Consider the following 27,693-nt stretch of genomic DNA (forward strand, 5'->3'; position numbering starts at 1 on the left):
ATGAATGCTAAAGGAAAAAGGCATGCGATCATCCAGTTGCCCAAGGCCGGAAATTCAGCGTCCTTTATTATAAAACATCTGAACTATCAACGTCAAACAGTTTACGATGCAATTAAACGTTTTAAAGAATTAGGCACATCAAATGATCGTGCTAGAACTGGTCGACCTGTCACGGCTACTACAACGTACATCAAAAGAAGAATTCACCAACCTGTTCAGAGAAATCCTGAGAGGTCAATGCGGCAGATGGAAAAAACATCGGAACTGAAAATCGGAAAAGAAAAATCAGTCCGAAATGTTGTAACAAAGGATTTAATGCTTCGGCCATATAAGCTTTCACGAGGACATTTTATTTCGAATAACTCAAAAATAAAACGTTTGAAACTTGCGCGAAAACTGTTAAGAAACTTTGCCAATGGTCGTCACCGCAATATTCTTTTCACAGACGAAAAGTTATTTACTGTGCTAAAAATTCACAACCGACAAAATCAACAAGTTCTTTTGCCAAACGGAACACATCGTCCTATTGTTTTGCGTCACTATTTTCCGAAAAGCATTATGGTTTAGGGTAGTGTGACGTCAACTGGTAAAACACTTTTTGGTTTTTATTGATACAGACGTCAAAATTAATGCAGCCCTCTATCAGCAAATTCTTAGAAACGTCCTCCGACTCGGGGTCGCTCAAAACTTTTATAATACACCAATGGCGCTACAGCAAGACTGGGCACCCGCTTACGGTGCAAAGTCATCAATCCAACTTTCAAAACAACTCTTTACGGGAGCATTGGACAAGAACGAATGGCCATCAAACTCACTGGATTTTAATGCAATGGATTACTCTGTGTGGTCCATTCTATTGTATTCCACGCTCTAAGCAAGACTGCTTTGCTTAGAGCGTGGAATACAATCACAGTTGAAGAGTGTTTGCAAATTGCTTACAATTTTCTGAAACGCTTGAGAGCCTGTGTGCAGGCAAACGGTAGTTATCTCGAATATTTGTTAAAATAAATTTGTAGACAATTATTGAGCTTGATTTTGACATACCTACACTGCATATTGTTTTCCTTTTCTCGTCTTGTACAGGAACTTTTGCTGTTTATATTTTTGTGCGGGAACTTTTTCCGCACCCTGAATATATATATATATATATATATATATATAAATATAAATATATATATATATATATATATATATATATATATATATATATATATATATATATATATATATATACACATATATATATATATATATATTAGGGTGTCCCTTGTTTATCGTCGAAAGACTTGTTTTTTGATATTTTTGATGCAGTCCCTCTTAAAAGTTTTTTAATGGTCCCACAACAACTAAATTTTTTTATGACCATTGAAAAATATTTAGGGGTCCCTCAAGGGTCTAGAATTTTTGTGTAAATAGGGAAAAAATTGACCAAAGTACCTTTTTTTTTCTAAAATCCACCCCAGCCTTTTTTTCAATTAAAAATAATTATATATTTACTTTTTCCAAGTTTTTTACTTTTATTGTAGAATAAAGGCTGTAGAGCAATGGCAAAGTGTAAACCTAACACAACTCGAAGTGCCGACATGCTCTGGTTGATTGGCCATCCACGTGACATAATAACTGGAGCTCGCCTTCCTTTAGGTCGTGATGTTAAGCAGAATTTTGTTTACTTCCAGAGGAAGCAGAAACTGACAGTTGCTCAAAGTGCACAGCAAGTACACGACCAACTACTGCCCTTCTGGATGAAATCGAGACTACCGGTCCGACACAAACCAGATATTGTTCAAAAGATTAAAGATCTTTACTCACAGCATGTTGAACTAATGAAAAATTGTTCAAGGAATAATGCTAAGGATCAACAGAATCAAAAAGAATACAATGAAAAGCTGGATAATTTGTTTAATATCAGTCATGCTGGTTCTGACAACCTTATCAAGAATGAGAAAGACCGACAGTTTCTAAAGTAGCAGAAAGAATCTAGAACCGGATGCATTGGATCTGTGGACAATGAAATGTTTTTCCGCGATAAGCGTTCAGCAAAACGTAAAGAACGATTAGTACTCCAGCAAAGAGCAGCATCAGCAGGACATCAATTAATGCAGGCAGATGTGGAAACTGAAGATGAAGATGAGGAAACAGCAGAATCATCGAAGTTGAGCTCCTCAGATGATGAAGAATCTATGAATGAATGAATTTGTTGTAAAGTCTCCAACTAATGATAGACCGACCAAGCAACCCAAGTGTGCTGGTGTGATGACTTCAAAAGTGGCTGCTGTATTAGACCGCACAAACATCAGGATTCGTATATCAACAAGGATAATTGCATCAATGGTTAATGAAATTGGATGCTCCACGACATCTGTTGGTTCTTTTAAAAAGTACAGTCCATCGTCAACGAAAGTTTTTTCGTTGTGAAACTGCACAGAAGATCAAGGATGACTTTCTACATAGTAAATCCGTCGTTCATTAAGATGGCAAACTACTACGTGACATCACTGGAGTAGACACTAACCAAGTTGATAGATTGGCAGTTCTTGTTTCTTCACTTGTTAATGGAAATATTAAACTGTTGGGAGTACCAAAGTTGACTTCTGGAATAGGACAAGTAAGATCGGAAGCAATTCTTGACCAACTCAAATCAAGGCAGTGCGATCAACAAGTCATTGGAATGTGCTTTGACACAACAGCCTCAAATACCGGCAGACTGAGTGGAGTCTGCACTCATCTGGAGAAGGCTCTCGGTCGCAATCTGCTATGGATGGCATGTAGCCATCAATCTTGGTTTTCAAGTCGAGCCATTGCTAAAGCACCATTGAATGACATTCTATTGATTCAAAGGCTGCTTACGTATGAAGATGCTGCTTTGCAGACAAAAGGTTTAAAGATGATGAAGCGTCACTCCTGGTACCTCAGCCAAGAGCTAGCAACAGTTTCCTTGTTCTCTCAGCATGTCTACTGAAGAAAAAACTTAGCTTGTGTCGATAATGAAAAGTGATTAAGGATCGCACTTGCACAAGTCTCTTCCAAAAACAACAGCAAAATTACTCATTTCTCGAAGTTTTTTCCTAGTTACTGCCATTGATGATAGCTTTCTCGATATTTCAGTGGAAGAGTGGCACGAAAATTATTCCTATCAGATGGCACATCAACTTGTAAATAACTTGGCATGTGTTAATGATTGTGCTGAACAGGGCGTTGCTATCATCCAAAATTTTAATGCAGCAATAACAAAGAATGAAGAACAGAAACAATTTCTACTTCAGGTTGTTGAAAAACACAGAAAAGACTGTTCCAAATGCAATCGTGACAATCTTGTGGACATTTAGATTTTAGAAGTTATTTATTATATTTTAGAATGAATAATTGAAACCATGTTGCCATTTTGTATAATAAATTATTGTCTTTAATTGTGTTCAAACGAGAATAAAAAAGTTACGATTACTATTACTATTGCCCATTTACACAAAAATTCTAGACCCTTGAGGGACCCCTAAATATTTTTCATTTGTCATAAAAGAAATTATGGCTTGTTAAGAGACTGCAAAAAAACTTTTAAGAGGGAATGCATCAAAAAATTCAGGAAAAAAAATTTTCTGGGACACCGTAATATATATATATATATATATATATATATATATATATATATATATATATATATTTATATATATATATATATATATAAGTGAGATAAAAAAAACAAACAACTTTTTTACGGTACTTAAAGTTTCATGGCGTTTGCGGCACTCATCAGCCATATATTTAAATCAAGAAAAATCCGTTCTAAAAAATAATTAAAAGTCGTTACAAAATTCAAAAAGAACATTCCGACACCATCAATTAAAGACTTCAAAACACCGTTATTGGATAAAACTGAAACATTAAAAGAATGCGATAGAAAGCGTTTTTCTTTTTAAAGACTTCAAATTGTAAAAACAATTTTTTATTATAACTACGGATTAAAAACATCTAATCATTCAAAACAAATTACAGAAATGATAGCTTTTGAAAATGAACTCATGATCTTGTAAAACACATTAAGTTTCGAAAGGTACACACCAGCTTCCAAAACAAATTAAAACAAGATGTAAACAATATTCGAAAATCTAATCTAACTTATACGTATGCTGATAAAATAACCAATCTTTACAATTTATCTAAAAATGATTATAACCACATGGTGTGAAATGCCATCACTTCAAACTACAAATTATCAAACTCAAGCATAATAAATAAAGTAAATTTAGAAGGTAAACGTCTTTTAAAAAATCATGAAGTTTTCAATAAAATTGACATTAATACATCTTCTAATTGTTTTATCACCATTTTCATTTATAAATGTTTTATCAACATTTTCAAACCATGAAGATAATTTTGAAAACAATTCGACTGCCCGTTTATTGAATCCTGCTAAAACCAAGGTTGGTAGAATTGGTAAAGATATTCGTTCTAAAACTAATACAGAGCAAAGAAATATTATCGATTGAAATGTTATCGATTGGTTTAAGGCCGTAAAAGATAACACCTTTAAAATTTGTTAGTTTTTGATATTATTGAAGCAGCACATAACATTAAATAAAGAAAACATATCACTAATTTTTCATGCAACAAAGTCTTTGCTTTTGAATAATGATCAAGTTTGGATAAAGCAATCAATTAGTTTATTCGATGTTTCCATGGGAGTGTTCGACGGTACAGAGGTTTGTGAGCTGGTAGGAATATTTCTTCTTTTACAAATTTTAAAACTATATAACAAGTTGAGGTTGGTTTAAACCATGACGATGGTTTAGCAGTTTTTAGTAATAAAAGCGGCCCTCAAACGAAAAAATAAAAAAGTACATAGTCGAAATATTTAAATGCAATGACTCACGAATTTCTATACAATGCAACATGAAAATTTTCAACTACCTCGTCGTAGCTCTAAATCTTTAAACATTATTTTAAACATGATAAAACATTAAACTACATCCATTCTGATTCAAATCACCCAACCAATAATTTAATCCTATAACAATCATCAACTCTAAAACGGAACAGAGCCCGCAACATCATTTGGTTGTACCCTCCATTTAGTAAAAACGTTAGCACCAACGTGGGAAAATGTTTTTTGAAACTTATTGACAAACGTTTTCCTAATAATAACAAACTGGATAAAATCTTTTAAAGGAACACATTCAAATTTAGCTACAGGTTTATGCCAAGTGTAAAATATTATAAATTTGCACAAAAAATACATTTTATGTAACAATACAAACCCTAATCAACAGAACTGTAACTGCTATAATAAAAATTTCGGCCCGTTATTCAATAAATGTTTAACAAGCAACATTGTATATCAAGCAACTGTTACAACTGATAACCTTCTCATTTTCATCTTTTAATGAAAAATCCTACATTGGGATAAGTGAGACTCCATTTAAATTAAGATACGTTAATCACAATAAATCATTTAAAATCTCTAAATGCGAAAATAATACTGAGCTCTCAAACATGTATGGAAGTTAAAAAAACCGAAGATGTTTTTCCATATTATTATAATATTATTATTTGACATCAGAATTCATTCCATTATTATTTTTTTAATTTTGTTACGGTTTTTTAATTTAATTTTTAAACAGATTTTTCTTGATTTAAATACATAGCTGATAAGTGCCGCATCGGCATGAAACTTTAACTACCGTAAAAAAGTTTTTTTTTATCGTACTTGTTTTTTGATGAATTTGATCTATTTTGTGATTATTTCACTTTATATTGATCACTCAATAATCGAAAAAATTGATTATTATCACATAATCAAAACAACAATATATATATATATATATATATATATATATATATATATATATATATATATATATGTATATAGATAAATATATATATATATATATATATGTATGTATATATATATATATATATATATATATATATATATATATATATATATATATATATATATATTTATACGTATGCTATCTTACACTTGATCCATATTTCTTTTATTGTTTATTCTTGTTTTCTTTTATTGTTTATCTTGCTCTCCGTGTTTAAGAGCTCTGCTATAAGAGAGTAAACCATCCATAGCTTGAGTATATTACGATTTAAATTTATTTGATCGAAACCAATGTATATATCTTTAATTCTGATAAACATGTTGTAATAGAAAATATATATATTTATATATATATATATATCTAGTTTATTTATGAAATACATTCTTACCCATGAAAGCATCTTCAGATCCCTTCAGCAGATTTATCTTTACATTTCAAGAGCACATCTCAATACTATTATCAAGTTTTTAGACATAAAGTACACACACACACACACACACACACACACACATACACATATATATATAAATTAGTAAAAACACTTATCTAATTTTTCTTTCTTCTACACAGTGTTTCTCTATCAGTAGGTTCATCAGGAAGAATTCTTCCTGATGAACCTACTGATGGTGAAACACAGTGTTGAAGTAATTAAAAATTAGATAAGTGTTTTTACTAATTTATTATTGCTCTGTTCTTTTAGAACATTGAGCACTTTATTTGTAGATTACACTAACATAATATATATATATATATATATATATATATATATATATATATATATATATATATATGTATATTATACATAAACATATTATACATATATCTAGATGTATACTTTCATACTCAAAGTTAGTCTTCAATAAACTCCATATAAATCTTGCAATATAAATATATAAGTTATATACTAAGTTACATCGTGGCATACTAATATAATAAAAATATTATTTGCATTGCAGAGTTAAGGAAGAGATTTTTTATTTTTCTGAAACTTTTTTATGTAGAAGCTTAGACAAGTTTATTCAGTTTAACTTTAATTAACTTATATTCAAAAATTACTTATGAACTTTAACCAAGTGAAAAATAAAACCGCGTCCCACATGGACTCTACGTGGTACCGTGTGGGATTGATGGGATTTATACGAACGAATTTTCCCATATGGTACCCGTATGGAAATTTGTCACTCTAATCCCATATGGGTAATCCTACATGGGTTACATGTGGTAACCATATGGTATTTACTCACATGGGGAATCCGACGTGGGTTTCTTGTGGGATTTATATGGGATTTTATTTGAAGTCTGGAAACTAAAAAAACCTTAAATTTTTAAATCGACATTACATTGCGGCGAGGTTATATCTACATTGTGTAAATATATTTAATATTAATTTAGAGAATGGCAAGCAATTATGTAAGCTCCACGAATAATGTTTATCTTTCTTTACAGAAATAAGATAAGGATTTGTGCAAATAGACATAATAGGATAATATAATTGTTTTTTGAATAATTGAATTCTTGAGTATATTATCTGAAAACAATTAACTGATGCAAGTTTAAATGTTGTCAAAAACCAAGCATTAAATGCATGGGACACTGCAGTGTCCCAAAAAGAAATGCAGATTTGAAAGTCAAATAATTCCCAATTTTCTTTATTAAAAAAGAAAAAAATAGGGAAGATGGGTTTCAGTAAGTTTTTTTAGGGTCTAAAACTTTTAACTTTAGGTAAAATACGGTCTTTAAGACTTAAGGGACTAACGAACTAATAGGTGTATGCATATGAAACCGCTGTTTAAAATAAGACAAGTTAATTTTCTTTTAAAGACAAAATTAATGTATGGATGATTATGTGTGTGAAACTACGTTCAATTTGCTTTAAATATCATAGTTTTTAATTTGATTTTATTCATATCTAGATAATTTTATACATCTTTCAAAATGAACAACTTTGTGCCTTCAAATATGCATTTGCGGGAAGTATTACTTCACTATTTTATTTTAAAGAAAACTGCTGCAGAAAGTCATCGTTTGCTTGTAGAAGCTTATTCTGACCATGCTTTATCTGAAACAACTTGCAGAGATTGGTTTAGAAGATTTAAAAGTGGCGATTTCGATCTTGACAACAAGGAACGTGGTAAACCTCCAAAAAAATTTGAAGATTCAGAATTGCAAAGTTTATTGGACGAAGACGATGCTCAATCCCAAGAACAATTAGCAGAGGAGTTGAATGTTGATCAGGCAACAATTTCAAGACGTTTACAAGCTCTCGGTAAAATAAGAAAGGAAGGAAAATGGGTTCCACATGAATTGAAAGAACGTGATATTGAAAGGCGTTTAGTGACATGCGAAATGTTATTGAATCGTTTTGAAAGAAAGTCTTTTTTGCATCGAATAGTGACTGGAGATGAAAAATGGATTTATTTTGACAATCCAGTCCGCACAACACATTATGTTGACCCAGGCGCACCTGTAAAATCAACACCAAAGAGGAATATTCATGGAAATAAGACTTTGCTGTCTATTTGGTGGGATCAGATTGGTGTGGTATACTATGAGTTGCTAAAACCTAAAGAAACAATTGATGGGCCACTTTACAGACTCCAATTATTCCGTTTAAGAAAAGCATTAGAAGAAAAACGACCCGAATATGCTGAGAGACACGATAAAATAATTCTTCAACATGACAATGCTCGTCCTCATGTTTGTAAAGTTGTTCAAACAGCGTTGAAAACTATCGGATGGGAAGTCTTATGCCACCCGCCGTATTCACCAGACCTTGCTCCATCAGATTACTATTTATTCCGATCAATGTCACATGGCTTGGCAGATCAGCACTTCTCGAATTATGAAGAGGTCAAAAAATGGCTCGATGATTGGATAGCTTCTAAACCTGAGAAATTCTATTGGGATGGAATTCATAAGTTACCAAAAAATTGGCAAAAAGTAGTAGAAAATAATGGAAATTACATTCAAAGAAATATAAATAAAACATCTCCAAAACAAACGTTCTAATTCAAAGAAAAAACAGCGGTTTCATATGCATACACCTATTTCCTCAATTACATTGAGGAACAAAAATAGGATATTTACAGAAACGTTTTAATTTTTAATCTGGAGTACCACAGTGTTATTGGGAATAAAGCCTGAGTCCAGTTTTCAAAGTAATATGATCTAAAGTAATATATAAAATAATATGCTTTAACCCTTTCCTGCCTTACGGTACTTAGAAGTACCACAACATTTTTCGTCTAATAGCTTAAGTACCAAATCACTTGATGTTAACAACAACTGATGTTCGTTTAGAGTAGCGTTTCCGTAGGCCAATCACAGCTCGTTATTTGTATTACCACGTGACATTGTTGATAAATTTGAACAGCGAGTTACAAGTGGTCGGCCATTTTTTCACTTCACTGTGCTCTGTCATTGTAAAGTGTTTATAAATAGAATATCATAGATAAGAGCTATTTTTTTTTTACTAATTACGTTGTTTATGTCAGAGCACATTTATTAAAGCTGTTATAATGTTATATCACTTTATTTTATATGAATATTTGATATAAACCGGTGAGGACTTAAAAAATGGATATTACCAACAATAATGCTGTAATTGAAGCCCTGCTATTAAAAGAAATTCCGGACTGACACGAAGAGTCTGATGCAGGTGTGTCCGATGATGAAGTGAAAAATATTCAACTATCCTCACGAAGAGGCTTGTATGAGGTTTTTGAAAGAGCTCTAGAAAATATTTTAGCTGAAGATCCGCCATTGTCGCCTTCAAAACATGATGAACTGGAGTCAATCAGGCACCACCATCACAAACACCTGGATCTAGTGCTCAGACTAATCTACCGTCAGCAAATACGTTCTCACACAAAACTAATCAGTGATTACCCGAACCAAACCGTAAATGGAAAAAGAAGGACCTAAATTCTTTTTTACCGGAATACATTCTAAATACTGGAGTAATAGAAGACTATTTTGCTTACTGTAGCACCCCGACTGATATATTTTTAGTATTGATTGGAGATATTATTGATAATATTGTGTACCAAAACAACTTATATGCTACTCAGAAAGACAAAGTATTAAACTTAAAGAAGGAGGAACTTCTAACATTTATAGGTGTGAATTTTTTTATGGGTTACAATACTTGACCGGCGTGGAGAAACCATTACTCTTCGGCACCTGATCTCAACAATGCACTTCTTTCGCAAAACAATGCCAAGAGACAGATTTTCTATTATTTTATCTCATCTGCATTGCAAATCATCATCCCAAATGCCTAGAGACTGCCAAGATAAGTTGTACAAAATTAGATTTAAGATTGATGCACTCAATAAAAATTTCAAGAGATTTATAATGGTATTCGCGAACTGAGTGTAGATGAATCTATGATTAAATTTAAAGGTAGGTCTGTCTTGAAACAATATCTTCCTATGAAGCCAATAAAAAGGGGATACAAGTTAAGGTGTCTTGCTGACCAGAGAGGCTATATAAAGAAGATAAAAATTTACTAAGGAAACGACGAAGAACTGAACTCAAAATTTACCGGCTATGGCTTGGGAGAGAAAGTAGTTTTGGAGTTGACGGAACAAGATTGGAGTAAAGGGAAGATAGTATACTTTGATAATTTTTTCTCGTCTGTTGCGTTGCTTGAGAAACTGAAAACTAAGAACACCTACGCATGTGGAACTATCCGAAGTAATAGAAAAGGACTAGCCGGAAATATGCTCGCTGATTCTCAAATGAAAAGGAGCGACAGTGATCATCAATTTTCAAATTTATTCATTGGATATTGGAAATGGAAGGATAACAAAGTGGTATATTTAGTATCTAATTTTTATGGTAATGACACGGCAACTGTGTTACGTAAAGAAAAAATTGGATCCAAGTCTGCCATTACATGTCCTGTAGCTGTCGAAAATTATAATAGCTACATGGGCGGCGTAGATACAGCTGATCGATTGAAAGCCCTTTGCTGTATAGATCGCAAATCACCGACCTACTTTCGTAGAAAATAGGGGAAGGTGTGAGGTTTGTAGCTTGAAAGAGATTCAGTCGAAACCTCAGAGTATATGTTCTCATTGCAAAGTGTTTTCGTATGTAAAATAAAATAAAAATTGTTTTGCTGAATACCACGAGGTCAATTTGTAATTAAAAACCTGTCTATTTAATTATATATATATATATATATATAAATATATATATATATATATATATATATATATATATATATATATATATATATATATATATATATATATATATATATGGGCAATTCCACGCAAGTGACGGTCGTAACATTTGACGCGTTTTTAGCCATTAAAAATGAACCAAGAATGGTATTTACATGAAAATTTCCAGAAATGTTAAATACTATTATATAATTTAGTATTCAAAAGTTAAATTATTCAAGTGTTCAATTTATTTGAAAAATCAACTCAACGTAGCGTGACGGTCGTAACGCTTACTTTTTGACAAATCTAAACAAATAAACTTTGTCAATCTTTATGCAGCCATCTACTCAGTGCGAAAAAAAATCCTTAGCTGTGTTCTTTAATTACACATTGAACTTACTATATGGTAAGTTTCATAGTTTTCGCTTGAAGTTTTCCATGAATTTTATTAAGTTTTATGTCGTGACGGTCGTAACTGTGACGGTCGTAACGAAAAAGCCAAAAATGAAAAACAACAAATAACGCAATAAATGAAATAAAAAAAGATAAATGACTATAAAACCAATTAAATTATGTTAAAAAATATGAACTTTATAACATTATCAAGGTTATCCATGGTGATTCTTCGGGCAAAGAAACTTTCAATAGTTTACTATCACAGCACAATGAACATTTCATTATCCAACATTGGTACGTTGGGGGCTTGCACAATACATAATTTTCTAACCATTTATTGCAATACAAAGGAAAAGGTATTTTACTTGCCTAAGCAGCACACAAATAAGTAAAATTACTGTGATAAATACTACCACATCAAGTGGTGTATCTTTGCACGTAAGAATGTATGTTGGCCTTAATTCACAAAACTTACTAAATTTAATTTTTTTGTCGGCACTCTCCTTGTTGGGTGCTGAATATGGCCTATGCAGTGCATAGGCCATATTCAGCACCCAACTGCTCTAAAATAGTTTGTCTTTTATTTGGAGATTTTGGAAGAGCCTGTTTTGTCCTAAATATGTTATTTGATATAAAAGAACCCAAATTATGTGTAAGCAATTATATTAAAAAATTTATGTTAATATAATAAATACTCGTGTAATGCCTTTCTCATTGACGATTTGCAGTTATAAGAATTGTCTTGCGTAGAATTTAGACTGACGTTAGTTATGAAATTAAATTTTTTTTCATTCTTAGCCTTTGGTTGCGAACCTTCGCTTGATTTTTTTGTTTATTTTCTTTTCTTGGTGTCAATAACTGCCTCCTTAGATAACTTCTAATTCTTTCTTTTTCTAACAAAGCTTTTCTGTTTCTTGCTCTATAAGCTTTCGATCTTTCAGCATCTGATTTTGGCATTTTAAATATGTTATTAAATATAACGGCTGCTGTTTATGATATATGCTCCGTTATATATTTTAAAAAAACCCGCGAAATGTTGTAAATAAAAAAACAACCGCGAAATCGATTAAACCAAAAAGTTGCAGGGCAAACTATAAACAACGTTTAATCTAAAAAAAATTGCCTTTTTAATAAAAGTTTTTATTTCTTAAAAAAAAATTATTTACATCAATTTTTTGAAAATAGTTACTTATGGTTTCAAAAAAAACTTTAACAAGTTTAGTAATAAAATGAATAAACAAACTGCAAATTAAACAATAAACAAAGTTGATTAATATTATAACTTGGTTTAAATGACGTAAATCGTTTGAAATGGATTATATCGTTCGCGCTTAAACTTTTATTTTTTAAGTCAAGAAGCCGTTACGGAAAAGCAAACGTGTCGTGATGGTCGTAACGTACTTAGTAACATGTTGAAAGGGTGATTTAAAGCATTTTAATGTTTTTTTTTTGAAACGATGATAAAATATGTATGAGTATCTTTACTTTTACCATGGTTGTAGTTTTAAAAAGTTCGATACGAAGGATAGAAAAAGCTTTTCGACTTTTTTTTGTGACGGTCGTAACGTCTTGTTTTCATTAATATGTTCTTCTTATAGACCTAGTTAGAGTTCGTTTTTATAAAAAATATTATGCATAATGTTTGATTTTGCCTTTTAGTCAAACTTAGAAGTAATAGTTATTAAAAAAAACAGCACTGAAACTTTTTTCAACGCTTCACAACATAACTATATATAAACGTCAAAAAATGCTCATATAACCCTTACAACTTTAAGAGTATGTTATAGTATGATAAAATTATTTTTTTTAAAAATTTTTTTCTTAAAAGTATTCTTAAATAGTTGGGAAATAAATTTAATGAAGTTATTATAAGTCGCCGATAATTTTTTTTTTTTTTTTTTTTTCCTCTTTTACGTGGAATTGCCCATATATATATATAAATACAATAAAAATCTTATATTTATCTTAGCGTTGCTTTTTACCTACCTTATTATGATAATTTACTTATTATGATATTTTAGCGTTGATTAATTTACTTTTTAGTAATTAGATAGCGTTTAGTTAATTAGATAGCGTTGAATAATTTAGTTAATTAGATAGCGTTGTTAATTAGATAGCGTAATTAGATAGTTAATTAGATAGCGTAATTAGGTAGTTAATTAGATAGCGTAATTAGATAGATTTAGTTAATTAGATAGCGTTGAATAATTTACTTATTATGATAATTTAGCGATAATCTTAGCGTTATGATAATTTACCTTATTATGATAATTTAGCGTTGCTTTTTACCTACCTTATTATGATAAGTTAAAAAGCGGAAATTCGTCAAAAATCACTATCCCGGCAGGAAAGGGTTAAAATGCATATAGTTATACATATAACTCCTGATAGTTAACTATATGTATAACTTGTTATATATATAATTTATTATAAACTTATTTTTAAGGTTATGCTTGAACAAATTAGTAAATGTAAGCTTTTTAAGGTTTTGTTGTATATCAAAAGGTGTCGTAAATAAAATAAAAATAATATATATATATATATATATATATATATATATATATATATATATATATATATATATAAATATATATATATCTATATATATATAAATATATACATATATATATATATATATATACATATATATATATATATATATATATGTATAAATATATATATGTATATATATATATACATTTTTTATTTAGGCTATGGGGTCATTCATAAAAGATGCTGGTAGATATAGGGGCAGTGTGAGCCGAAAAGTTCGACAATAAATGACAATGGGGAAGGGATGTTAAGACCAAAACAATGTCAATTAAAAAATTGAATTAACAAAAAAATAAAACACTTTATTTTAAAAAAAATAAAATAATTTATGCTATCTATGAGCAGGTTTTAGAGGTATTTTACACCAACAATGTGTTAAAAAAACTTCTTTCTTTTGTTGCTTAAAAATGTACAGGATCATCGGAAAAATAATTTAAACTCAGAAATAAGCATAGTCATCTGAAAAAACAATTTTTTTTTCTTCAATTGAGTACTGCTGAGAATAAATGCATAATTAAAACAGGAAAAAATTGATGGTATATGCATTTTGCATATTATAACAACAATTCATATATACCATCATAATATGATAACAAAAACTGACATCATTTTCAATGCGAGATGGCAAAAAATTGACCGGGTTTGATAAAAGGGGGATGGTATTTGATAAAAGGGGGATGGTATTCAATAAACCAGGTCATCATCTGACATTATTATGCATAGATGAAGCTTTGAATTAGGTAAAAAAAGTAATCAATTTGTCATATTTCTCTCTTTAGAAAGTGTAAGAAAAAAGCATTCTATGAGGAGAATCTATCTACTGAGAAAGGTTTGACCACCTAATTTATAAATTCGAGAGACAGAGGTAGACGTGCGAATCGCAATGAACTAATAACGATGCTCTAATCTGATTTGAACTTTGTAGACTAACAAAATCGTATTTAGAAATAATAAATAAAGCTTAAATTATATTATTAATTTGTATTTATTTCCATTAGTTGTAAGACTATTTTATAAAATGTATTAAAAAAACTATTTATTTATAGTAATAAAATAATAACACATAAATACTAATAAATGTTAATGGTATTCGTTTTAAAGTAAAATTTTATTTAAATTTTATTGTTTTAAAGGTGTAAATTTACGTATAGAAATTTAGATATTTGTTAATTGGTTTCAGAATAATATATTATGTGTGACGAAAAAATAAAGATACTTTTGCACTCAGTGTCTATTGCACCCAATGTCTACATCATTGCAAAGTAGGTTTTTACATTTTTTGATTTTGGTTTTTGTTATTTTGTTCAACGACTTATCCTGATTGATTACTTTTTTTCAGGATTCTCTGTATAGGATTAAGCTCATAACCCATAATATGGGTTCAATTAGCCATAACACGTTAGTCATTAGAAGTAATAAATTAGGAAATTAATATTTGTGAAATATTTTAGTCATTAATGACTTCAACCTGTCAACCTGGCTAATAATTAAAATTGCTGGACTAATAAGCTTCCTAATAAAAATTGCTGTCTCTCTTGCTCTTTCTCTCTTAATATATATATATTTAAATATATATATACTTTTTTTTTAGAAAATGTCTGAAGAAAGTTAGAAGATACTAAAAACCTTGGTATTATGCAAGCCGAAGCGATTTACTTAATTAATTCAATCGACAGAAGACGGCGTGTAATTCGCATAACAAAAATAATACATTTTAATATTTATTTTCAATGTATTTATTAACAGCATTTATTTTAAAACAAATTCATTTTGCAACACATTTTTCATATTATAAAATTTCCTTATAATAGTTTATGGTAAATCCCATATAGGTTATATGTGGAAAACATCACAATTAAAAGATCAAAAATGCTACACATTTTGAATCCCAAATGGGATAAAGTAGCAAATACCAGATTAAGTTAAGCCTCTCTGATAGCTTCGATGATTATATTTAAATAACTATTAAAGTAATTTTTAAAGAAAAGGATTCTTAAAATAGAAGCATTCTGACTTTCATTTATCTATTTGACTACTTTTATACCATTTGGTTTAAAATATATGTGGCATTTAAGATCTATATATTGTAATATTTTCCACCCCTATCCCATATGGGATTGAACATACGAAACCCACATGGGACAAAGTAATAATCCATATATGGGTTACATATGGTAAAAACCCACGTGTATCCCATATGGAACCCATGTGGGATGTTCCAAATGAAACCCTCATGGGACAAAATAATAATTCCACATGGGCTACATATGGAAAAAATCCACGCGCATCCCATCCTAAATATAACTTCAAATCCGCAATCCTAAATATAACTTCAAATTGTAATATAAAATGTAAATATGTGAATTATTCATATGCTGTTCTTAACTAAATTTGTATTTCTACCTCACTCTACGTCATAACGTAGAGTGAGGTAGAAATAATCAATTTGCCCGGCCTCAATTTTTTCTGCCTATGCCGCCTACGGTAATATTTATATACATGCTGTTAATAATTTAAAAATATATACAAATATTTTAAAAAGCCACATTATAAAATCAGACAAAAAGGTAAACTATCGCACAGGACCCACGGACTTTGTGTACGTATACAACTTGAAATATCCATTGAAGTCAATAATTGAAAATGTTGGGCAACTATGTAAAACCCGTTCTTATTAGCGCCCATTATTTTTAGTCATTGACTTTAATGGATATAACAGGTTGTGTACGAACACAAAGTTTTTCGGTCCCGTGAAATAGCTGATTTTATACTTTTTAGTTTATTTTTAAAATGTTGTTTTAAGAAAAAAAAAATTATATATATTTTATTTAAAATAAACTGTTTGACAAGAACGTTTATTAAATATTTGTAAGCTACTTTTTTAGTGATCTGGATAACAATCAAGGCAGCGCAAGCGCGGTTTCAGTTTTAAATAACATTTGAGATAAACTGAATATGCAGCAGAAGCATATAGAGAGCTGGAATCATTTACTTATCGTGTCCGTTTGTATAATAGGAATGTCGGCAATGTTACCTTATTATGCCGGACAAAAAGAAAACAAAACAAGAGTTGAAATAAAGACCAATCCCAATGCTAACTTAAGCATTGATCTACCGAGAATTAGGCTTAGAGGACCAAGATTAGGATCAGGAACAAAACCTATCATAAGACATCTTTAGTTATATTAATAACAAAAATACTCATGGCAATGACGGTCAAACGAAGGACCACCGGCTGCTTAATCCTGTTGCTTAAATTTAAAAAATGTTGTTTTACTTAAAATTCTTTATTTTATACTTTAAAGAGCACATTCAGTGTGATCTTATTAATTTTTAAAATTATTTAATATAATGAATTAATTAGGCCTTATATAACTATATTTAGACTTATTATATTGTGTTTGTTTAGAAGTAGTTTAACTGTTATAGATTTATTGTAAAACGTTTTGTATTACGATGAAGTTTATAGAAATCTCATTTTTAAAAAACGCAATAGTTTTTCTGGTGAAAGTTTAGAATTTAGAATTTTAAGGTTTAGAATCACTCGACTCAACGGGAAAAGTTAAGAACAACTCGACCCGACGCACAACGAGTCCGACGTTGCGTAAAATAAAAATTTCGTAAAAATGATTCCTACAATTTTTTAGACATTATCCAGCTAAGAAAATTTGAAAGTTCTAAAAAATTTGGATCGTCCAAAAAAAATTATCACGTGCTGAAATTGTGCCTTATAAAATGGCTTAAAAAGGCCAAAAAAGACAGTTTTTCTGGATTATCTCGAAAAGTAGCTGAAATATATATAACACGATGTATTACTAAGTTAAAGAGGAGTAAACGCTCTACAAATCGGTATATCTGAATTTTTTGTATGTTTCAAAACAGAGATGCCACTGTAATTTAAACAACAAGTTTATTAACTACATCATTAAGAAATAAGAAACATCGAAATCGATTGTCAAAAATATTACAAAATTAGACCGGAATCTGATAACAAAACATCAATACACATCAATGCAACATCCATTTTAGGGCATTCTTTAACCGATTTTCTCCGAACAACTTATGCCGAATTATTTTGTTCGATAATTTACTGTGAAAACTTACTATTCCTTCTTCAGATCCTGCTCCGATAAACTTATTTTTGTGCACAAAAAATTCGAGATGCATCACCATCATGAATTAAAGGGCTTGTCCCAAAACCGCCAACCGTCTCAAGACCAGTCGCTAGGGTAGCTGTCAATCAACAATCTCTAGAAGCAGAATGAACTTCTTTGCATGCGATTACAGCAGCTTTCTCAGAAGAAATATTCACTTTTGTTGAAGAAACAGCTTTTGACCACTTGTCAAAATCTCTTAATACTGCAAGTATTTGTTTAGAGTGATCAGAAAGTGGAATTGTGGCGAAATCGGGAAGAGATTCACACAATCTCTTTACATCGTTCCCATGAAATTTCGAGCAGACAATATCCTCAGCTTTCCTATCCACGTTAAGGTTATATCTTTGCACTATTTCTTTGAAGAATTTCGAATCTTTCACGTTATCCTGGAACTTTTCAAATAACACATTCCCAATTTTTATTTTGCAATGTAGAATTGGAGGAACAATTAACTCGTTTGGGACAACAATCAATGGGCTATTCATGCAAGCAAGCTTTCGATTCTTAACAAAAACTTTAAAAGTTTCATCCCGAGTTGGATTCTTTGTAAAATCGATCAAATCAGGGCAACTTTGACTTCCCTTTTCAAATGGTTTCTGGCAGAAGAATCATACTTTAACTGAGAAGGCAGAAGAATCATACTTTAATTAAATGGTTTCTGGCAGAAGAATCATACTTTAACATAAATCATACTTTAACTGAGTCCATAATTAGTCGTAAGATAAGATAAATCACCGCCTAGATAAGCCGTAAATCCAGCATAAATTAAGGTTTTGTATTGAGTGCTGAATTTGCTTTCAGAGAAGTATCCGATCCGGTCCAGCACTGAATGGGCAAAGCATTTTAGTACGATGACGGTTTGTCGCAATATATAAAAGCAACAGTTGCTGTTACTCTTCCTTAGTCAACAGAGAGCAAAACTTGCTTACTCTCTCGGTCGTTCAGCTCTAAGCGAGAAATTCTCTCCTATAAAACTTTGTCAACTTCGTCCAGCACAAAACCTCCAGCTATATTCTCTTTGAAGCTAATCATTTGCTCAAGATCTTTCCTTGCTTTTTCGAGCATTCTTTTTGACAAAATCGGTCTTTCAAACTTTTTTATAGCGAAAGAATTCACCTTTGCCATTCCCATTTTGCACTCCTTTTCAGGCGTAGCCCTTGATAACAATCTTGCAGAGAAAGATACAATGAAGAGAGCTAGTAAAGAAGCTAATGAAAATCGAAGACTGAAGGAGAAAGAAAGGTTGCAGGGGCTTTAGATGGAGTAAATCTTACCGTAAAACGGGGTGAATAGAAACAATTTTCAACTTTGGTTTAAAATTTTGCATATTTGTAGTTGTTTTAGGTTCACCATTTTTTCCCCAAATACAGGTCTCTGTTAGACCTATTTTTTTATGGTATTTCCATTTTTTTTATCTTATTTCATTTTTATGAAAACAAATAAAAAAATGGTGTTTCTATTCACCCCGCAGATGGGGGTGAAAAGACCCAGTACTTCAATTTCATGTGCTTTTCTATTGAAACAAATTTAGGGTGAATTGAAACAGACAAATATGGATTTTTGGTCAATAAATGAATACAAATAAATTTATTTCTCAACATAATGATTTATTTGAGTACAAAAACTAAAGAAGTTACATAAAATGTGCCCTACGGTAAGAAAACAAATTGGAATTGGAATATCTTCTGATGATATCTCCACACGCTTTCGGCTTTTCTTTGGCTGAATCTGTTTAGTACCTGAGGTACCTGGGTTTTGGCCAGTAGAACGTAAAGTTTGAGGAATCTCATCGTCCACGACGAAGTCCTCAACACCGATACTTTTTGCAAGGTTTCACATTTACTTTGGTCCTTTTTTGCCTTATCTTAGGAGTCTGATCATGACGCAGACTCTGAAGGAGCTCTTGGAAACTCCTGTCAACAGCTTCAGTGTTCTTTTGAATGTTTTCTGGATTCTGATTTAATAAACCGCTGATCACATTTTCTTCCTTCAATGAATCACACAACTTTTTCAATAACGCGGGAAATTTGTCCTTAGGAACAGTTGCTTCTGCTCATCCTGGGCCCTTTTTCCACTCTTCGAGAATCTGCCGCCATGTTGATTTCAATGGGCGAAAAAAGGCTACGTCTAGAGGTTGTGTGAAATGGGAGGAAATAAAAGCTGGGAGAAAAATAAAACTGATAATATTGCCTTTACACAACTTCATAGATTCCATTGATAAGTGGGAAGACAAATTGTCCCCAATCAGAATTTTTCGAACCGTTTTGTTTTTCAGGTACGGAAGAGCAACCGTCAGTACCCAATCTTCAAAGCAAAAGGAATCGAACCAGCCAGACTTTGTCAATTGTACCTGGCGTTTTTTGGCCCACTTTCTGTCCAGCTTTGGTACAAGTGCATAGCCTTATACACAACGTAAGGTGGTAAAATAGTGCCATCAGCAGCGGCTGCAAACATCACAGACGTAGATGACTTTGATGAGTTTATGACTCTTTCTGGATATTTTGTCCCTCTACGTATAATGACCTTTCGTTTACCAGGGTCATCACTTAGATTCGTCTCATCGTAGTTTACGATATTAGATAAAGGCATATCCTTTAATTCATTTGTCAGTTCATCAAAATAGTTGTTAATTGTTTCTGGTGTTACACCAGCCCTCGAGCGTTTAATATTCTGATACATTCTCACGGCCAGTTGTTCCTTATGACGTTTTATAAATGATTTCACAAAGTCACAGCCGGGGAGGTTATCTTTAAACCTCTTAACTTTTTTCCCTCTCCGGTCTAAAAAGTCTTTTACAAGGAGTCGTAGAGTTGTAGTGTCAATGGGATAACCCCATTCGCCACATATCTTAAGCCTATCACTAAACAGCTGGGTGCTTATTTACAACTTTTCCGTAACTCTTGCGTTGCTGAGCAAAAGTTATGAAAAACTTACGCAAACTATTTTTTGCGTAACTATTTGGTATTCACAACTTTTTCGTAGCGTTTGCGTAAAGTTAAGGTTGCGCATGAGTTACGCAAAACTTACCCAAAACTTACGCAAATATTTAAAAACTATTTGTATAGAATAAGTAGTTAGTATTACTAAATTCTTTTGTTTTGATAGGTATCTACTAAAAATATTATATATATATATATATATATATATATATATATATATATATATATATATATGTATTTATATATATATATATATATATATATATATATATATATAAATACATATATATACATATATATTTATATATTAATATATATATACATATATACATATATATATATATATATATATATATATATATATATATATATATATATACATATATATATATATATACATATATATATATATATATATATATATATATATATATATATATATATATATACATACATATATATATATATATATATATATATATATTTATATATATTTATATCTGCATTTGTGTCTTATATATAATTATATAATAACTAAGTTATTATATAATTATTTATACCTAAGAACGTATATTTTCCCAAAAAAGGAAGTGAAGATGAGATGGAGAATTAAGGAGAATGAACGATTGAGAGAGAGATGTTTCTAGTAATTTTTTCCTTATTTGGGGAAATACACGTACTTAATTTAAATTTTAAATGTTTCTTTAACTAATTTCTTGATTAATTAAATTAAAATAATATACTATTTACTCAGCAAATGATCTAATAAGGAAATAATTAAAAATTATAAATGTACATATTAATTTTTAATGCCTTTACTGATTACTATAAAATATCTGCAGACTTATTTATTATATTTTATTTATTATACTTATTTTTGTTAACAAAATAAAGTTCTTCAAAGTAGCATAAGTAATAAATAAATATTGCTGCTTAGAAGTAGGTTTTTATTTTTATTAACTCTTTTTTTCTACTAAATATTTTACTAATCATTTTTAATATTAATAGTAGTATAAATTTATATTAAATGGTACAAAAAAGTAGTTTAGTGCTTTATTTATGTATGGCGTTTTATTTATTTATTTTATTATGGCATTATGATAAATATGTTGATGCTAAAATTTACTCTAGTGTCAGAAATCACGAAAGATTCTAAAAAAAGAGCTGAAAATTGGACGCTTGAGCAGATAGGACTTTTGGTCAAGCTGTATAACGAAAATAAGAGATTGCTTGATGGAAAATTTTCTCCTTGTAAAAAAGATTTATTTTAGATATATATTATATAATAATGATAAAACATTTTTAATGTTAATAAAAAATTTCAATTATTTTTAGCAATCTCAAAACTTACAAAAGACGATGCATGGAGTAAAATTGCAGACCAGGTTTCTCTTGTCGGTTCATACCGCACAGTGCTACAATGTAAAAAGAAGCTATCTGATCAAAAATCTGAAAGCAAGGGAAAAGCAGCACGGATTATTTCTAGTCTAAACAAGACTGGCGGGGGTGAGGGGTGCTTGGAAGAGCTTAACTCCATTGATCAGCAAATGGTGTCTAAGATGCCAAAAGTTTCATACATGGTAATGATTTTAGAAGAATATAATTTTTGTGTGTTTTATATATATATATGGATATATATATATATATATATATATATATATATATATGGATATATATATATATATATATAAATATATATATATATATATATATATATATATATATATATATATATATATATATATATATACATATATATTCACAGGGAATCACTGGAGGTATTGACTCTCTTCAAAGTCCTACCACATCGAATAACGACTTTATTTTTCAACAGATATCAGGGAGTTTTTCACAAAAGCCAAAGGAACAAACGGTTGATCAGTATGCAAACTATTTTTTGTGCAATGCGGTAGTTTAATAAATTTTCTTGCTTATTTTTATTATTTGCTAAATATATATATATATATATATATATATATATATATATATATATATATATATATATATATATATATATATATATATATATATATATATATAACTTGTATAATTTAGCAACAATATGCAGTCTTCAGATTGCAATGATAATGAGATTTACAAAGAGAATATAGTGCAATCTAGTTCAAAAGAGTCCAAAAAAGTATTTTTATATTATTTTCCCAAAAAATATGTTATTTGTATTTTGATCCCTAGTGTTCTTTTCAATTTTTGGCAGTAATCAGTACTCATATTGAATTATAGACGCCATTGTTGCACGATACATCCTCAATTACCAAAGAATTGCTAAGTTCCACTGCATCAACTAGTTCTCCTACGTTTTTGACAATACAAGACAAAACGTCTGTTGAGCCAATTTTCACAAAACAGGTGCATCACTCCCTTTAAATTATTTTTGTTTTACAACAAAAGTAAATAAAATAAATAAACTACTACTTATGTTTAAAATTGTTTTATTTCTTAACATCGAATTTAAATTTAATTTTAGAATGTCGAGTGTAAACAGTCACTAAAGTCCTCTAAAAAACGAAAGTTATCGCCATCAAATGTAGATAACTATATGATAAACATGTCCAAGCTTGGTCAACAAATTATTGAAACCGGACAGCAAATAGCGTCTGCTCTTAAGCCAACTATTCTAACTGATCAACCACTTTTGGAAAGTATTGGCGACACCTTAAGATGCATTGCAGAGTCAACAAAAAGTCTCGCGGAGTCATCTGAAAAGACGACTAATTCCCTGAAAGAAATCGCTTCAGCAATCTCAAATAATTAATAAATGTACATTATCTAATTCATATTATCTAATAAATTGATTTGTTATTAATTTTATTTATTACCTAATAATAGTTAAAAATGTTCATCATTAGCTAAAAACGAATGTTCGAATGGCAAAAAATGAAACATGAAACAAAAAAAATTCTTAAGTGAATAGCATAGCTGTTCTATTATTGATTTAAAATAATTTGTTCTAATGTTGATTTAAAAACAAAAGCTAAATTTTTAAGACCCTTTGCACATTAATAGCATCTTAGAATAATGAAATCAATATTATAGTTTTAATAAATTGAATGTTATTTTATATTTGTTGATTAATTTAACATCTTTTCAAAATAAAACAAAAATTAATTTATACAATCCCATATGAACTTATAGACGTAGACATCGCACAAAAACATAGACATAAATATCATTATTAAAGTTTAAAAAAAGATTTTATTTTACACACTAAATTTCTTAAATAAAGAAAGCTTTTTTTTTTAAATAACAGTTTTATTTAATAACACAACGTTATAAAACATGGGGATGTCTATTGGCAAACATATAGTTTTTCAAATCATTTCTTCTAGTTAAACCAAGTCGAATTTGGTTGATTTGTCTTCGACCAACGTGATAAAAATTACTATTATTTTCAGTGCTGTTATTATCTGTTATCATCTCAGTGTTACCAACTGCATCGTCGCTAGCTACTACATTATCTGGCTCTTCTAAACCCAATGAATTGCACATATTCTCAAGTAATACACAAGTATAAATGATCGAACAGCACTTGGTAGGAGAATATTGAAGAGTTCCGCCACTTTTAAGTAGACATCTCCACCTGTTTTTGAGACTGCCAATACAACGTTATATTCTACTTCGAACCCTTGAGTGGGTTTTGCTCAGGGGTAATTGCAGGACTAAATGGTGTAATCATGACTGGCGATAACCCGTATCCTGAATCACCAAAAAGAAAACCTGCAACTGGATCAGCTTCCATCGTTTGTTTTAAAGTAGAATTTGAATAAACAAAAGCATCATGACATGATCCTGGATATTTAATTACTACATCTCTGAACTGTCCATCATAATCGACAACAAATTGGCAATTTATAGCTGAATAGCCTTTTCTAAAAAATGAAGCAAAACATATTAATAAGCAAAATGAACGAATTTTTATAAGTTAAAATGTATAATTACACTATAACTATAATTAGGAACTAGAATTTTAACTCTTCAATATGATCATTTAGATCCTACAGTAATAAATACTGAATAAAAAAAAATTAAAAATGTCAATCATATAATTTAATAGTAATTTGTATACTACTCAAGCCTATTTAAAGATTACTTTGGCTCATTTAAAAACTATTTTTTACCTGCAAATAAAAGCTGGCTCATCAGCCCCAGTGACTCCTTTGATGGGCACCATTGTACCATCAATTAGGCCCAAAAGACCCTTTACTCCACAAGCCTCAAAATAACTTTGTTTCACTTTAGTTATTTCTTCTTGACTACTGTACCATTTGACAAGGTAGCTGTAGTGTTGCATAAATGACTCACAAAACTGATGGATTATTCGGCTAGTGCTAGCCTGGCTCATCTCAGAAGTGCCGCCTAAAATTAAAAAATAATAAACTTTCATAGCTTCTTTCTTTCAATTCTTGAATAAAAACTGTGATTTTATACAAGATGTGTGACCTTAACTTTTAACCTTACAAAATAATACATAGTTTTGTGAAATTGCAGTTATTCTAAAAAAATTAATACGTTCTGTTAATTTAAAAAATCATGTTTGGTTTTTGTCTCTTAAAGAACGTACATTTATAATCTAAACACTGGACTAATATCAATTAAGTGAAGCATTAGCTAACATGTTTACTTTTTTTTAAGTATTTTTAAATACATTTCAATAACATATATAAATATATACACATAATATAATTCTTACCTATTGGATTTTGAAAGCTTCCTGTTGCTAGAAACCTTAAAGATACAAGTACTTTAGTTTCTGGTAAAATGGAATTGTTTTGGCCAGTTGTTGAAGACAGATCATCCTGTAGAGTGTTAACAATCTCAGATATTTTACGCAACGGTAAACGAAATTTCTGACGACATTCAACATCTGAAAAATCATTAAGGACAGCACGATGAGCCTTTCGCCAATTTTGATTTTGGAATTCAATTTCTTGAATCATTTGAATATCCATTTTAACTAGAATATTTCAAATAGCATTTCAAATAGCTAATTTAATATGCTATTCTATATAAAATCATATAATATTATTCTGTATATATTACTAAATTAGTAATTTTAAATCAATAACGTATTTATTGCACCTAATAATAATATTATTATTATGCGCAATGAACACGTTATTGATAAACACGCTGTTGATATAACTAATATATATACATATATTAAATTTAATATACACATATTTTATTATAATAAAATGTGTGTGTAAAAATGTATGAGTAACAATGATGTTACTCACACATACACATATATTAAATACGTGTGTATGTATGAGTAACATATAGTAACAAAATCTATGTGTATATTAAATTTAATATATGTACATGTATTAGTAATATATATTATTACTAAAAGACTTTGATGAATATTGTACATTATTATTATATGTAGGGTAAAGTGGGGTATTAAGCCCTATGGGGCATTAAACCCCATTTACTCTGTTTATATAATAAAATGCCTAAATAATATTGCATCTATATTAGCACAAATATTAACTCTCTCTCTTTCTGAGAGAGAGGTAATATTTAGAGAATATTTAGAGGTAATAGAGAGATTATAGTAATATAGTAATAGAGAGTAACATAATAGAGAGAGAGACAAGAGTATAAAGTATATACTTCAATAATATTATTGTATATAGATTTGTATATAGTATTTGTATAGTATTGTATATAATATAGTTGTATTATAATACAACCATAAGTTAATATAGTATGGATATATCATATAGTTTTGTAATATGACAATAAATAGCTATTAAGGTAACTTAACTTACTTACTAAGTTATTGGCTTACTACAAATCTATATGAAATATTCATACTAATATGGATATATCATATATAATCATTAAGTTATCTTAATAACTCTCATATATATCATTAAGTTATCTCAATAACTATTTATTGTCATACTACAAAACTATAGGATATATCTATACTATAATACCTTATGGTTGTATTATAACACAACTATATTATATACAAACTAAAACATATACTAAATTATATAAATATTACAATTCACATTCTGACTTACCTGGAAAGTTCAAAGTAGATGAAAAAACAGCATGAATCACGTGCAACATTCAAGAAGGCAAACAAATAGGAACCGTGCTGCCACCCTAACAAACCATTATTTCCCTTTTAGCCTAAAGTGTACCAACTTAAAAAAAAAAATAGTTGCCACTATTTGACCATAGTTATGTAGGAAATAAATTACTATATATATAAAAATAAAGTTTTGTTTCTATTCACCCCATTTTACGGTACTGATCGTGGAGCTTTGTATGTTGTTGCATCAGTAGCAAAAACCATAGGCCATCCTCATGACAACCTGACACTGTCTAGGAGCAACATCAGAATGTAACGAATGGCTATCCGGAAAAAAGTAACTGAAGCAGGAAGACTTCTTTTTTAACTGAATTGCCTCTACTTCTCCAATGGGATGGGAAACTGCTTCCGGACATAGTTGGTGCAAAAGAAACCGTCAATCGAATTGCTGGGATTGTCACTGAGAAATTGTTGGCAGTTCCAAAAATTGTAGGAGGAACTGGGAAAGAACAGGCTGTTGCATACTTTTAAGTATGCAATTTATTAAGTATACATTATTATTTTAAGTACTTTTAAGTA

General features: G+C 30.0%; 2 protein-coding genes and 1 long non-coding RNA gene across 3 annotated transcripts; 2 read left to right on the plus strand and 1 right to left on the minus strand.

The window, feature by feature from the left end:
* LOC136089838 (uncharacterized) lies at positions 1-567 on the plus strand. The gene has a single exon (XM_065815928.1). It carries the CDS (start codon positions 1-3, stop codon positions 565-567), a length of 567 nt encoding a protein of 188 aa, XP_065672000.1.
* Positions 568-22,176: 21,609 nt separating this feature from the next.
* LOC136090174 (uncharacterized) lies at positions 22,177-22,894 on the plus strand. The gene is made up of 3 exons (XR_010643225.1): positions 22,177-22,298; positions 22,383-22,627; positions 22,813-22,894. It is a non-coding gene; the product is annotated as an uncharacterized LOC136090174 (long non-coding RNA).
* Positions 22,895-24,296: 1,402 nt separating this feature from the next.
* Positions 24,297-25,433, minus strand: LOC136089424 (uncharacterized). The gene is made up of 2 exons (XM_065815413.1): positions 25,184-25,433; positions 24,297-24,934 (listed from the first exon to the last, which is right to left on the minus strand). Exons 1-2 carry the CDS (start codon positions 25,405-25,407, stop codon positions 24,679-24,681), a joined length of 480 nt encoding a protein of 159 aa, XP_065671485.1. The 5' UTR covers positions 25,408-25,433; the 3' UTR covers positions 24,297-24,678.
* Positions 25,434-27,693: the final 2,260 nt, after the last annotated feature.

Source organism: Hydra vulgaris, chromosome 13, assembly GCF_038396675.1.
Source record: "Hydra vulgaris chromosome 13, alternate assembly HydraT2T_AEP".
In the NCBI taxonomy this organism is placed as follows: Eukaryota; Metazoa; Cnidaria; class Hydrozoa; order Anthoathecata; family Hydridae; genus Hydra; species Hydra vulgaris.